This window comes from Fundulus heteroclitus, chromosome 24 (genome assembly GCF_011125445.2).
Source record: "Fundulus heteroclitus isolate FHET01 chromosome 24, MU-UCD_Fhet_4.1, whole genome shotgun sequence".
In the NCBI taxonomy this organism is placed as follows: Eukaryota; Metazoa; Chordata; class Actinopteri; order Cyprinodontiformes; family Fundulidae; genus Fundulus; species Fundulus heteroclitus.
Window position 1 is genome coordinate 12,465,709 of NC_046384.1, and position 12,870 is coordinate 12,478,578.

The window sequence follows — 12,870 nt, forward strand, 5'->3', positions numbered from 1 at the left end:
AACAACAGTTATTTTACGGTAATAAATGAACAACTCTCCAGACTGGGTGAAGGCATATTTAAGATTTTATTTATATTCTCAGCATTATTCAATAAAGACTGAAAACAACTGAATGTACACAACAAGCGACAAGGGAAGGTTTAAATTATAGAGCAACACAGCGCTCGTTTCAGAGACCCGTGTTGCGTTCGAGGACAGCTGGAGGAGTCGGTACTGTCATGCGAGGCGTTCAGCAGACGGACGGCTCGTCGACGGCGGCGGCTCCCTCTGTGAGAGCTTTGACACACTTGGCCATGGTCTGGGAGGCTCTGCTGATGGGGTCTGGACAGAGGAGGAGGAGGAAGAGGAGGAGGAGGAGTTTATTTCACTACATCTTTTCATCTTATGGTGTCTGGGATTTACGTTTCTGTTCATATTACCGGTCATATAGAAGTCCTTGGCTGTGATCTGAGGCGGCACCAGAGGAGCGGCAATGAGGTCCTGGTTTACAGACTGGGGATAAAAGAGGAAGGGCGTGAGGAAGACGTTGTTGCATGAGATCAGGAAGAGGATGGAGGAGGGGAAAAGGAAAGAAGAAGCATCACCTTTGAGAGTTCGTTGGCCTGTTTAAAGTAGTTGGCCTCCTCTACGTCGTCGTAGCGGACCAGGTTAGGAGAGACCTCGGCCAGCCTGGACCGGACCTCGTCCAGGGAGTCGTAGGGCAGCGTCACTCCTGTCAACTGCAGCCGGGGAAAATGTTAATAAAAACGTCGGTAAGCAGCATCAGAGCCCTGAGAGGCCCCACCCTGACCTCGGACACAGCTCTGATGATCTTCCAGTCGTCTCTGGCCATGCCGGGCGGCGTGACGGCCAGCTTGGTGTGCTGGCTCCTGCCCTCCGTGTTGACGTAGGTGCCGTTTTTCTCCGTGTACGCGGCACCGGGTAGGATGATGTCTGCCATGGGAGCTCCCACGTCCCCGTGGTGACCTATAGACAACAGAAATTCACCTCCATCATTTTCCCAGCAGGGATTCACATGTTGTCTGCGCGCCTATTCGCGTGCGCGTACCCTGGTAGACGACGAGGCAGTCCTTGGGCAGGTCGGCTCTGGTGATGCAGCCGCCATCGGCTCCGAGCAGGAACAGGACTTTAGGCGGATTCTTCCTGATGGCGTCCACGCCGGCCTTGTAGCCTAGATCCAAGGCGGCGACCTGACTGGCCACTCTGCACACAAAGGACACCAGCGTTTACGGCCGGATGCTCCGGGCCGCGCGCAGACGCAGGCCTTTGGAGAGCCGTACCTGTGCAGGACGTTGAGGACCTTCCAGCCGCCGTCCACCCCGCTGCTGGTCCTGGCGTTCTGAGCGATGGCGGAGACGGCGCTCAGGACCGCGGCGCCGTCTTCCCTCTGCAGCGCGCTGCTTCCGACGACCACCACCGGGCGCTTTGCAGCCGCGAGGACCTGCAGACAACGAGAGGAAGCCCTGTAGACCCCGGAGCGGGACACGTCCACACACACATCAGCGAGTCTGCGCGTCACTCACCTGGCTGAACGGATGCGTCCCATTGGCCAGCTCCTTCAGCACCGCGCTCTCCTCTCCCAGGTGCTCATACGTGTAGGTCAGGTCCACCTGGTGGCCCACCATGGCCACACGCAGCTCGTTGTGAAGCCAGCTGAAGGAAGAGAAGGAAGGGAGTCATGCACGGCAGCGAAGCCGTGTGAAGCACGTTGGGAGCCGAGGCGTCGCCGTTCACCTCTTGCGGATCCTGGCGTTGAACAGCGGCGCCTCGTAGCGAGGGTTTGTCCCTACGAGCAGCAGCAGGTCGCACTCTTCGATGCCGGCGATGCGGCTGTTCAGCAGGTAGTTGGAGCGCAGGTCGGTGCTGAAGGGAGAGGGAGAGTCAGCGCCGTCAGATAAGTGGGAGATGGTTCCCACACCTTGGTGAACATCCAATTCAAGGACCTTTCAAGGACTTTCCAGGACCAATTTCCTCAAATTCAAGGACCACACGTGGCGGCATTTACCTACTGTGACCGCTGAATAGGTTATCATATTTTAATACAATGCAAATTCAATAAAAGACTAAACAGCGTAGAAGTTGTTGGGTCAGAAGCAATGCAAGAAAGTGGACTTAATTTATAGCCTACATTGATATTGATCCTATTCATAGCCTACATTTATATCCACAGTACATGGCTATGCCATACTACATTACATATAAGATGTACATTAGTCTACCGTTTCATGGAATTTTATGAAAAAAGTGCAGATGTTTAGGATTATATCAATTTGTTTCACTTACTTTCATCTTTGATTAAGCTAGTTTTTGACTTTGACTCTGAAAAGTCGCTAAATATAACGACAAAGTCGCTGAGTTGGCAACACTGCGTGAATGTAACCTATTGGACGCACGTAGGCCTAAACCGTAGCCTAGCAACTAACGAAGAAGAGCGAACGTACTTTTGCAAATTAAAAGTCTGCGGAATCAACATAATTTTAAAAGATTGTGTGGTAGTAAAAAAATGACACATGAGTCGTCATCCGTGTGAACTTTTAACCCCACAAAAAAAATTCAAGGACTTTCAAGGACAAGGTGTTTTTTTTTTTTTGGCTGTTTTCAAGAACTTTCAAGGGCCTTGAATTTATTTTTTCAGATTCACAAACTTTCAAGGATTTCAAGGACCCGTGGGAACCCTGGTGGGAGAGGGGCAAACAGAGACAGACGTGGAGCCTCCCTCACCCTGCTCCCGCCATGGGGAACACCTCCTCGGTGCAGAGGTTCTCCGAGTTGAGCCTGTTGAGCAGATCCTTGAGGGCAACCAGAGCCTCGGCGTCTGCCATCCCTCCAGCGATGGCCGCCACCTCGGCGCCCTGAACGCTCTGGAGCTGCAGGGCAGTCGGCATCAAATGAGAACGAGCAACCAGACGATTAAAGCGCCGGCTGCTGAGACACTTACAGCTCCTGCGACGCGGGTGAGAGCGTCCTCCCAGGTGGTCGGAGTCAGCTGACCTGAATCATCCTTCACCATTGGCAGGGTGAGCCTCTGCCTCTTTAGCCCGTCGTAGGCAAACCTGTGGGAACACCTTAAAGTCAGGCAGCTGTGAAGGAACCTGTGAGAGAGGGGAACACGCCCGTGCCTCACCTGGTCTTATCGGAGATCCACTCTTCGTTGATGTCTTCGTGCAGCCTGGGCATCACCCTCATCACCTCGCCTCCTCTGGTGCTCACCACGATGTTGCTGCCGACGGCGTCCAACACGTCGATCGACTCCGTTTTCCTGCCACGGCAGACGGAGGTGAGCCGATTTATTTTGCCGCCGCGGCGATGAGAGGCGCGACTCTCCTACCTGGTCTCCCACGGTCTGGCGGTGAAAGCGTAGGGTTTGGAGGTGAGCGCCCCGACAGGACAGACGTCTATGACGTTCCCCGACAGCTCCGACATGAACATCTTCTCCACGTAGGTCCCGATCTGCAGCTCGTTCCCTCTGCCCGTCGTCCCCAGGTCTTCCACGCCGGCGATCTCACTGGCAAACCTGGGAAAAAACGGCGCAGGAGGACGTCACTGAGAGGTTCCTGCCACGGATCTGCGGGCCGATCGGGCCGGACGGACGTCTCACCGAACGCAGCGTGTGCACTGGATGCAGCGGGTCATGATGGTCTTGATGAGCGGCCCGATGTTTTTGTCCTCCACCGCTCTCTTTCCCTCTGTGAAGCGGCTGCGGTCGGAGCCGAACTGCATGGACTGGTCCTGAGAAGAGAAAATCAGCGTCCTGTCAGACGCTGCCGCGGCCGACGGCTTCAGAGGCGTTTCTGTCGACTTTACCTGGAGGTCACACTCTCCCCCCTGGTCACAGATGGGGCAGTCCAGCGGATGGTTCGCCAGCAGGAACTCCATCACTCCCTCTCTGGTGACACAGGTTCACAATGTCTGTTTGCTAGAGTCTGAAATCCTGAAAGCATCTCACCCCAAAAAAAAAAAAAAAAAAACAATAGTTGTACCTGGCTTTGCGCGTCTTTTCAGAGTTTGTGAGGATGTTCCAACCTTTCATGACAGGCATGGCACAGGCTGCGACTGGCTGCAGAGAACGGCAGAATCAGTTTAGTGCTCGTCCTGCAGGACCGCCTCTCCTCAAGGCTGATGTAAAAAAAATAAATAAATACCTTCGGGGCTTTCTCGATCTCCACGAGACACATTCGGCAGTTTCCTGCGACCGACAGACGCTCGTGGTAGCAGAACCTCGGGATCTGAATTCCCGCTTTCTCACAGGCCTGACGGAGAAAAACGAAACAAGACTTTGTAGTGATCGCAAGCAGCCTCCCACACGTTTGGCCGTAGTTTCTGCGACATTTCTGAGCCCTCCTCAGATCTAGCGCTGGCTGCTCCTGACTGATACCTTCGTCCAACCAGATCCTCGGTTTTATCTAAGCCATCCCAATAAGCATCAGACCTGATCGGTGGATCTCTGATACATAACTGTAATAACCAACGTGGAATAACTAATGTGCAATTCTATTTAATACACTGTGCAATAATCCTGAAAGAAGTGACTTCTGCTGCTATTGCCACCTGAATATATGTCAATACACATGTATATAAGTCACCATTAATGTACATAAGACATCCTCTGCCTTATTTCTATTTTTTATTTTTATTCTTATTTTTCTTATTTACTTCTTTTTTTGATCCACTGTATAAACGAGGACACACTGTATATAACCGATGCACCTTGTCCTACTTTTGGGATCTTCTTCAGATTATTGATTACTGAGCCGATGTGACAAGTGAATTTCTTCAATGTGAGATCGATAAAGCCTATCTTATCTTAACCTTGAACAAAAATGGCTTTTCTTTTATCATTATAAAGAATCAAGCGGCGTTTTTAGTTCAGACTTTAACGGCAACGCGACATAAAATTGCTTTAGTCTGCATCGGTTTCTTACCTGCAGCACCGTGGTCCCAGGCTCCACCTCCAGCGGCTTTCCATCCACAAACACTTCCACCATGTTGCTGGCAGCTCGCACAGGAGCACGCACTGAAGACGCATAAAAAAAAAAAAAAAAGCTTTCATCATCATTCAGCTGCAATCATCAAAAGAAGATGCTAAATATTTACTGGTTTCGTACAATAAACTTGCAAATGTACAGCAGCATTAAAAACAGACAAACAGGATATCGCCAAAGTGAAACTAAAACAGCAGCTGATCTCACCAGGAGTGGAAGGAGCCAGGCTGCCCTTCGCAGCCCCGGCAAGAGCTCGACCAACGGCTGGCAGTCGCAACATGGCGCTGTAAGACAAAACATTTGGCTTTATCACAGAGATCCAAACCGTTTTCCATTTCAAGGTTCCAGTCATTTCCAGGCTGGGAACCTTTTATTCTGTATCAATGCACTTAGATTAACTCCCTTTAAAGATTTATAACACACATTCAGATCAAATGGCCCTATACCAGCCATTTTTGCCTTTGCTCCAGCTAATAAGAATTTGTTTAGAGCCACAAAGGCTAAGTTAGCCTCCAAAACCTAATTGCCAGTTTTTACAATATTTACTGCAAGAAATATGTTTGGAATTTTTAATAAAAGAGAAAAAACTGTTTTATAAGCTTATTAAATAGAGGAAATCATTGAATTATTACATACACTGTAAAAAGAGAGCTAAAAGTAAGTAAAATGTATTTAAGCAGGCAAGTTGAAATGATTTCCTAGTAGAAATAGACTTAACTATTAATAAGATAAACTTATCTCCATCATCTAATTTCAAGTCCAGATATCTAATTATCTTATTTTAGGGGTCAAATACACACTCCATTTGCATATAAACTTATTTACTTGCTAAGTTTGAAGACAATTGCACACATTTGAAGAAAATATCTACTTTTAGTTCCCTTTTTGCAACGTCAGAGAATTAATACATTTTCTTTAATGCAACTTTCGAGTTTTTTTTTCATAGAAACAACACCAAAAACGCAATATAACGTAATATCAAGCAGAAGACAAAAAAAGGGACCCTACAAAAAATATTACTTACATTACTGTTGTAAAAAACAGCATTTGTTTTTTACCCTTAGATTTTGCACTTAAAATAAGATAAACTTTTCTCCATCATCTAATTTCAAGTACAGATATCTAATTATCTTATTTTAGGGGTCAAATACATACTCCATTTGCATATAAACTTATTTACTTGCTAAGTTTGAAGACAAATGCACTCATTTGAAGAAAATATCTACTTTTAGTTCCCTTTTTGCAACGTAAGAGAATGAATACGTTTTCTTTCATGCAACTTTCAAGTTTTTTTTCATAAAAATTACACCAAAAAACGCACGTAATATCAACCAGAAGACCAAAACAAAACCTACAAAAAAATATTCCTTACATTATTGGCGTAAAACAACAGCATTCGTTTATCAACTATAGATTTTAAAACATTGGTCCACTGGCCCAAAGTCAGTCCAGACTCAGGAGATTTTAGGGAACTTGACGCTGTGTGATGGTTAGTGAGCGCCATCAGGTGAAAGTGTTTACTACCAGAAATAAACACTGAAAGAATATGGATCCATCTATTGGACAAGCTACACCTTTAGCATTAATGTTAGAAACAAAACATAAAAATGTCTACCTGTTCTATTGGCTTATAAATAAAAAGAGCCAGGTTATTATTTCCTGAAATTATTGCAGACTTTTAAGACTTGGACTTTAACTTTTCTAATAACAAAGAAGGACAAGTAGGAACTGTTGTGCAACACTACAAACCAGTGATGCTAAAGATGCTTTAAAAAGTCCCTTCCCGCTGCAGATGAGGCACTAAGACAGTATTCAGGACAACTTTAACAATAAAGCTGGTAAAAAAACAAACAAACATGGTTATTCTGGATGAATAATTAGCTCCTGTCAACAATAACAAACGCCTTTGACCCCCAAGCGAAGCATCTGACGTTTCCCAGCCGACCGCAGAGGAAAAGGACGAACTTGATATACATGTCTATGTTTTAAAATGCTAATTATTAGGGCTTACGCGTTTTATTTCATGCCACTAGCAGAGGCAGTTTGGCTCTCCATGGAGCTAACAGGGTTAGCTAACAGCACTCAAGGACACGGGCAGCGAGGGTTGGTGGACGCGGCCAGAACAAGCCGGTCTAAACCGGTTTGTTCCTCCGTCTCCTGCTGGGGTAACATGCGCGTCTTAAGCTGCACAAGTTCAAAATGTGTTGCCGGTTCTCACCTTTTGCTATTTGGCCTTCTCGACCAGAACAGCGGCGAAGTTAGTTACCTCACCGGGGAAGCGGCTATGGCGTCAACGGAAACGCCGCGCTGCTGCACTTCCGCTGAAGCGTACAGGCTGGCTTTTCACAATAAAGGTCTTTTCACCCTTTGAACGCTTTCTTTCTTTCTTTCTTTCTTTCTTTCTTTCTTTCTTTCTTTCTTTCTTTCTTTCTTTCTTTCTTTCTTTCTTTCTTTCTTTTATTGAACATAGCGAACATTACGACTTTAGCTATTATCAAAATATTTATAACAACCATAAGAAATTGAATATCTCCTACATTTCTTTCTTTCTTTCTTTCTTTCTTTCTTTCTTTCTTTCTTTCTTTCTTTCTTTCTTTCTTTCTTTCTTTCTTTCTTGTGTTGAACACAGCGAACATTGACAATTGCAACGACTTTAGCTCCTATCGAAATATTTATAACAAACATAAGAAATTAAATATCTCCTACATTTCTTTCTTTCTTTCTTTCTTTCTTTTTTCTTTCTTTCTTTCTTTCTTTCTTTCTTTCTTTCTTTTTTCTGTCTTTCTTTCTTTCTTTCTTGTATTGAACATAGCGAACATTACGACTTTAGCTATTATCAAAATATTTATAACAACCATAAGAAATTGAATATCTCCTACATTTCTTTCTTTCTTTCTTTCTTTCTTTCTTTCTTTCTTTCTTTCTTTCTTTCTTTCTTTCTTTCTTTCTTTCTTTCTTGTATTGAACATAATGAACATTGACAATTACGACTTTATCTCTTATCCAAAAGTCTATAACGAACATAAGAAATTTAATATCTCCTACATTTTTCAACATTTCAAAATACAACACAAAGAATTCACAGAAGCTAAAAAAAACAGAAGAAGCAAAAATATATAAATAACGCACATTAAGGGGTTAATTACTGAAAATCTTCCACTATCCCATACAACTTTTGCATAATTGTTTAGCATGTTTCTCAGACACCTTTTGAACAAGCAGAGCTAATTTTTAAGTGCAGGCAAAAATGACGGAGGCCATTTAGCAAATCTTAGCAAATTTAGTAAAAAAAAATTTAATTTCTTTTTGAGAAATAAACTAAACAGGCCGTTTTGAAATGAGAAAAAAATCAAGATTTATGGATTTGGAAGACAAGAAGTTGTGGAGTAATCTCCATAAATTTTTAACATCTCTACACTTAGCAAACAAGTGTTTAGTTGTTTCCAGTTGTGTTTTACAGAAACCACAATTTCCAACATCAAATTTAAATAGTTCTCTTATCAATGCCTTTGAAGGATATATGTTATTCATTATTTTAAAATGTAGTTCTTTATATTTAGGAGGAATTGGACAGTTTAAATATTTTGTCCTAATTATACATATTGTGGATTTATAAATTTTTTGGAAGATAAATGTTTTTTATTCTACCCAGGTACATCCATCCATCCATCCATCCATCCATCCATCCATCCATCCATCCATCCATCCATCCATCCATTTTCTGTCATGCTTGTCCCTTGTGGGGTAATGAGGGGTGCTTGGTGCCTATCTCCAGCATTCAATGGGCGAGAGGCGGGGCACGTACATAATGTTTATTAAATATTTGTTTAAAACGTTTTTAACTTTTCACACTGATCCCACCTGAACCAACTGGAGAAATGCGTTAAAATCCTTTAAAGCCTTTAGATCTTTAATTGTGAGGAAACGTCACATTGAAATAAAAAATAAAATTCCAGGCTTTCAAATTTTCTTATTATCGTAATTGATATGTTAGACCAAAAAATAAGTTTTCCTAATGTTTTCTGCTTTTTTGTGTAAAATTAGAAGAGTTGCAGTATATAAGTTTTCATTAGTACGCATCCGATGTTACTCCATTAACTTTATGATTTGTCAAAAATGAACAATAACGGCTGTTGGGCTGCCGGAAAACATAGACTACATTTCCCATGATGAAGTGCGGGAACTTACCGGAAGTAGCTACGTGTGCATTTTCGCGACGGTCCAGGAAGCGTTCTCCAAACATCTACAGAGACGAGAGAGAGAGAGTTGGTTGTTTTTGAAAAGGCTTCAACCCAAAGCAGGTAAACATTGATTTATGAAACGAGTTTTTTTCATTATTATTATTCAGTAACATGTTGATACGGTTCCTGTGTTGGACAAAACTTAGACAGGGCCTCTGCAGTTTTCAGCTTGTTAGCTACAAGCTAAAGTAGCTACTGTTTGTCAGCTAACAACGTGAAATAAAAACAATGTGTAATGTTTTAAGGTGTGTAAATTATGCTATTCTGACACAGCTCTGGTGCAGTGATATAACTGGTTTATACATAACAAATGGTGTTTTATTTTAACATTCAGATTTAGCATTTCTACATGTAGCAGTCATCACTGCTTTAGCTCTTTGGCTCCTTAGTAATCGTTTTATTTTATTTAATTACCAATATCTGAGTTGTATGTGAGTCATATTGGGAAATTAGACGCGTGTTATACATGTGAGGGGTTGTATATTATAAAATTGTTAAAGGAGAAGTGCTTTGTAAACATGACCTAGTGTAAATTGGCTACAGCGTTTATTTGTGTAGTTTGAAGCTCGATTCTGTAATATCCACTACTCTATGGTACTTAAACAGTAACAAATCACTATTTTTCCAATATTGTATTATAATAATAATTATAAAAGAGTTTAATCAAATCTAACGTCCTGATTTTTTTTTTTTTTTTAAAGCTAAGCATTTTATTGTACATTTGGTAAATTGTTGTGAGTATAGGTGCAAACAGGAGGTTTATTGCTCGGTCAAGACACATTTATTTCTATATAGCTGCATTAAAAAAGGTGATTTAAAGTGAGGAACGTTGCAATAAAAGCAAGAAACAAACAAAAGTAGTTATAGAAACATTAAAAGTAGGATCCCAATTAAAATGTTAACGGACTTTTAATTGGGATATGGGTCTCTGATGACCTGAGGGATCCAGTTTTTTGTTTCCTGATAAGCAACTCTGAACTATTCAGCACCTTACAGACCACAAGGATTTAAACACTTTGATTACTGGTCAAACGGGACCCAGGGCGGAGGTCTAAGGTTGGGTTAGCTGCAGCGAGCTGGTCTTTTTTTCTTTATAGATCAACACATTTCCTATTATCTAAGCTACTGAAAATAAAAGCATGCACTCATTTCTCTGTGTCCTGTTCTGCATGAAATCCTTTATTCTGGCTGCGACTTTTTTTTTAGTAGTGGACCTCATGTGGAGTCCATAAACACGAAAGTTGTCTTGCATGCTCCTTGGCCGGTAACGTCTTATCTATCTGAGTCCTGGTATGTTTTGCCAGAATCAAAACATCTTCTATCTCTCCTAAACTTAAGTTGGCAGGATTTTGGACCCACTCACTGATTTCCTTGGACACACTTTTCCAATCACTGTAAGGGATTGTGGATGTCTTGGTGGCACAAACATTTAAAGTTATGTTTAATCATACGTATGGTAAGAGATGTCATATTACTATAGACTCTAAGCTAGGCGGAGCATTTAGATACTAACTTAAAGTTACCTGAAAACGGAGTCTTTAGGAGCGCCGCATGAGACGTATGTTTGCACACAAGCTACGTTTTTAAGCTAGCGCATTGCGTCATTGTCTGATTTGTGTTCAGGCACCATGCTGCCGACCACCTCACCGCACAGCAACGGCGACCCCGGCTCCAGGGACGCCGCGCGTCACACGGCAGGCGCCAAGCGCTACAAATACCTGCGGCGGCTGCTCCACTTCGGGCAAATGGACTTTGAGTTCGCCGTGTGGCAGATGCTCTACCTGTTCACGTCGCCGCAGAGGGTCTACCGCAACTTCCAATACAGGAAACAGACCAAGGACCAGTGGGCCAGGGATGACCCTGCGTTTCTGGTCCTCCTCGGCATCTGGCTGTGTGGTAAACCTGAACCCGTCTTGTCCCATTAGTAAACAAAAGTGACGAAAAGATGTGAATCGCTCGCCTTTGTTTACCGTTTTGTTGAGGGCTTCCTTTGTTCTTGCAGTGTCGACAATAGGCTTCGGTCTGGTTCTGGACATGGGAGTGGTGGAGACTCTGAAACTGCTGCTGTGGGTGGTGCTTGTCGACTGCATAGGCGTCGGTCTGCTCATATCAACCCTTATGTGGTGAGTTCCCCCTGCGGGTAAAAGTAGCAGATGCAAGCCACCGACGGACGGACCTGAGCTCTCGTTTCCTTCTCCAGGTTCGTCAGCAACAAATACCTGCTGAAGCACCCGAGCAGGAACTTTGACGTGGAGTGGGGTTACGCGTTCGACGTTCATCTCAACGCTTTCTACCCGCTTCTCGTCATCCTGCATTTCCTGCAGCTCTTCTTCATCAACCGTGAGTATGCTGCGTCTCACCTGCGTCGCTCCGTTTAGGTCCCGCAGACGAACTCTTTATATGTTGGATGTGTTTTTTTAATTTTTTCCACAGATGTTGTGATAATAAACAGAGACTGGTTCCTGGGTTACTTTGTCGGGAACACCTTGTGGCTCATTGCCATCGGTTATTATCTCTACATCACCTTCCTGGGTTACAACGGTGAGTCTGCTCCCATGTGTACCTGCGCACTTACGTTATTGTTGTCTCCACTTAAATTTTGTGATAGTAAAGCTTAAATAAAAGTCCCATTTAGGTCATCTGTCTCGTTCAATCTCTTCAGCCCTGCCCTTCCTGACGAACACCGTGGTGCTTCTCTACCCCTTCGCTCTGCTCGGCCTCCTCTACGTCCTCTCCATATCTCTGGGCTGGAACTTCACCCGCGGTCTCTGCTTGTTTTACAAGTACAGAGTCCAGTAGGAACACGTTTGAATCCGAAAGTCGGACGCTGGCTGCTTCCAGGCGGACTCAAACGCGAGACACACTGGGAAAATGAAAAAACGTTCGACTTTTCGCCTGCGTCACGATGAATCTGTTTCTAGCTGAGTGTGGTTGAGAGGGACTTCTGGGTGGATCGATGCTGAGTCAGCTTCTCTGTTGAACTCTTGTGAACAGCGGCGTATTTGGAGCAGCTGCAGGAGGAGAAAAGAAGCGCGACGAACAAGACTTTTATCGACGTTCTCCTCGGTTCACAGGTTGTAATATAAACTGGAAGAAGGAAACGATGTTGGCTTTTAGTTGTGTTCAAAAACAAAACACTGATGATCCTGCTTGATGGAGTGGATGGAGACCGGGGGAGGGGAGGGGGAAGCAGATGTTTTGGTTTCTTTTTCTTCCTTAAAGTGTACATTCCAAAGCACTTTCAATAAATGGTTTTATTAACTTAAACTACCTCAGTTTGGATGCTTGGCAGAGAAGCGGACCCACATTTTCCTGTTGATGATTCTGTGATATTTATGCTGCACTGCTGTTCCCATTAAAGCTCCTGAATGTCATGTGGTATCATTGAGCTAATTTAGGCATTTCAAAATCAATTATTAAAAGATCCGGTTGCGTTGTGTCCTTTAGGCATTCACAGCACTTCATTCCTTCTACTTTTTCAGCTGTAGCCATTTTCCAAGATGCATTAAATTATTCTACGTTAATCAACATCGGCACGCCTGTTTTGAGGTGTTTTCTGATCAGGTTTGACTCCAAGGCTACGTTCACACTGCAGGGAAATGTGACCCATATCCGTCTTTTTCACGGCAGTGTGAACGGCCCAATTC

The 12,870-nt window shown here is 43.8% G+C and overlaps 2 protein-coding genes across 2 annotated transcripts; one reads left to right on the forward strand and one right to left on the reverse strand.

Moving 5' to 3' along the window:
* Positions 1-47: 47 nt before the first annotated feature.
* LOC105921473 (NADH-ubiquinone oxidoreductase 75 kDa subunit, mitochondrial) lies at positions 48-7,322 on the reverse strand. The gene is made up of 19 exons (XM_012857201.3): positions 7,201-7,322; positions 5,190-5,266; positions 4,923-5,014; positions 4,143-4,250; positions 3,981-4,057; positions 3,805-3,886; positions 3,599-3,729; positions 3,329-3,514; positions 3,125-3,259; positions 2,939-3,053; positions 2,722-2,867; positions 1,735-1,863; positions 1,524-1,653; positions 1,281-1,441; positions 1,049-1,203; positions 791-966; positions 585-719; positions 420-492; positions 48-321 (listed from the first exon to the last, which is right to left on the reverse strand). The coding sequence occupies exons 2-19, from the start codon at positions 5,260-5,262 to the stop codon at positions 230-232; spliced, it is 2,196 nt and encodes a 731-aa protein (XP_012712655.2). The 5' UTR covers positions 5,263-5,266; positions 7,201-7,322; the 3' UTR covers positions 48-229.
* A 1,819-nt stretch (positions 7,323-9,141) lies between these two features.
* unc50 (unc-50 homolog (C. elegans)) lies at positions 9,142-12,597 on the forward strand. Its single transcript, XM_012857203.3, has 6 exons — positions 9,142-9,283; positions 10,847-11,119; positions 11,226-11,346; positions 11,424-11,563; positions 11,657-11,764; positions 11,886-12,597. The coding sequence occupies exons 2-6, from the start codon at positions 10,852-10,854 to the stop codon at positions 12,020-12,022; spliced, it is 774 nt and encodes a 257-aa protein (XP_012712657.2). The 5' UTR covers positions 9,142-9,283; positions 10,847-10,851; the 3' UTR covers positions 12,023-12,597.
* The last annotated feature ends 273 nt before the right edge of the window (positions 12,598-12,870 follow it).

What these genes read in the sequence shown, in the direction of transcription:
- unc50 (XM_012857203.3), top strand. Translation starts at nt 10,852, where the DNA reads ATGCTGCCGACCACCTCACCGCACAGCAACGGCGACCCCGGCTCCAGG. An exon ending in CCTCGGCATCTGGCTGTGTG is followed by an intron (nt 11,120 to 11,225) that starts GTAAACCTGAAC and finishes TTGTTCTTGCAG; the next exon opens with TGTCGACAATAGGCTTCGGT. An exon ending in CTCATATCAACCCTTATGTG is followed by an intron (nt 11,347 to 11,423) that starts GTGAGTTCCCCC and finishes TTCCTTCTCCAG; the next exon opens with GTTCGTCAGCAACAAATACC.
- LOC105921473 (XM_012857201.3), bottom strand. Translation starts at nt 5,262, where the DNA reads ATGTTGCGACTGCCAGCCGTTGGTCGAGCTCTTGCCGGGGCTGCGAAG. An exon ending in GCCAGACCGTGGGAGACCAG is followed by an intron (nt 3,260 to 3,328) that starts GTAGGAGAGTCG and finishes CTGCCGTGGCAG; the next exon opens with GAAAACGGAGTCGATCGACG. An exon ending in GGACGCATCCGTTCAGCCAG is followed by an intron (nt 1,442 to 1,523) that starts GTGAGTGACGCG and finishes CGTTGTCTGCAG; the next exon opens with GTCCTCGCGGCTGCAAAGCG.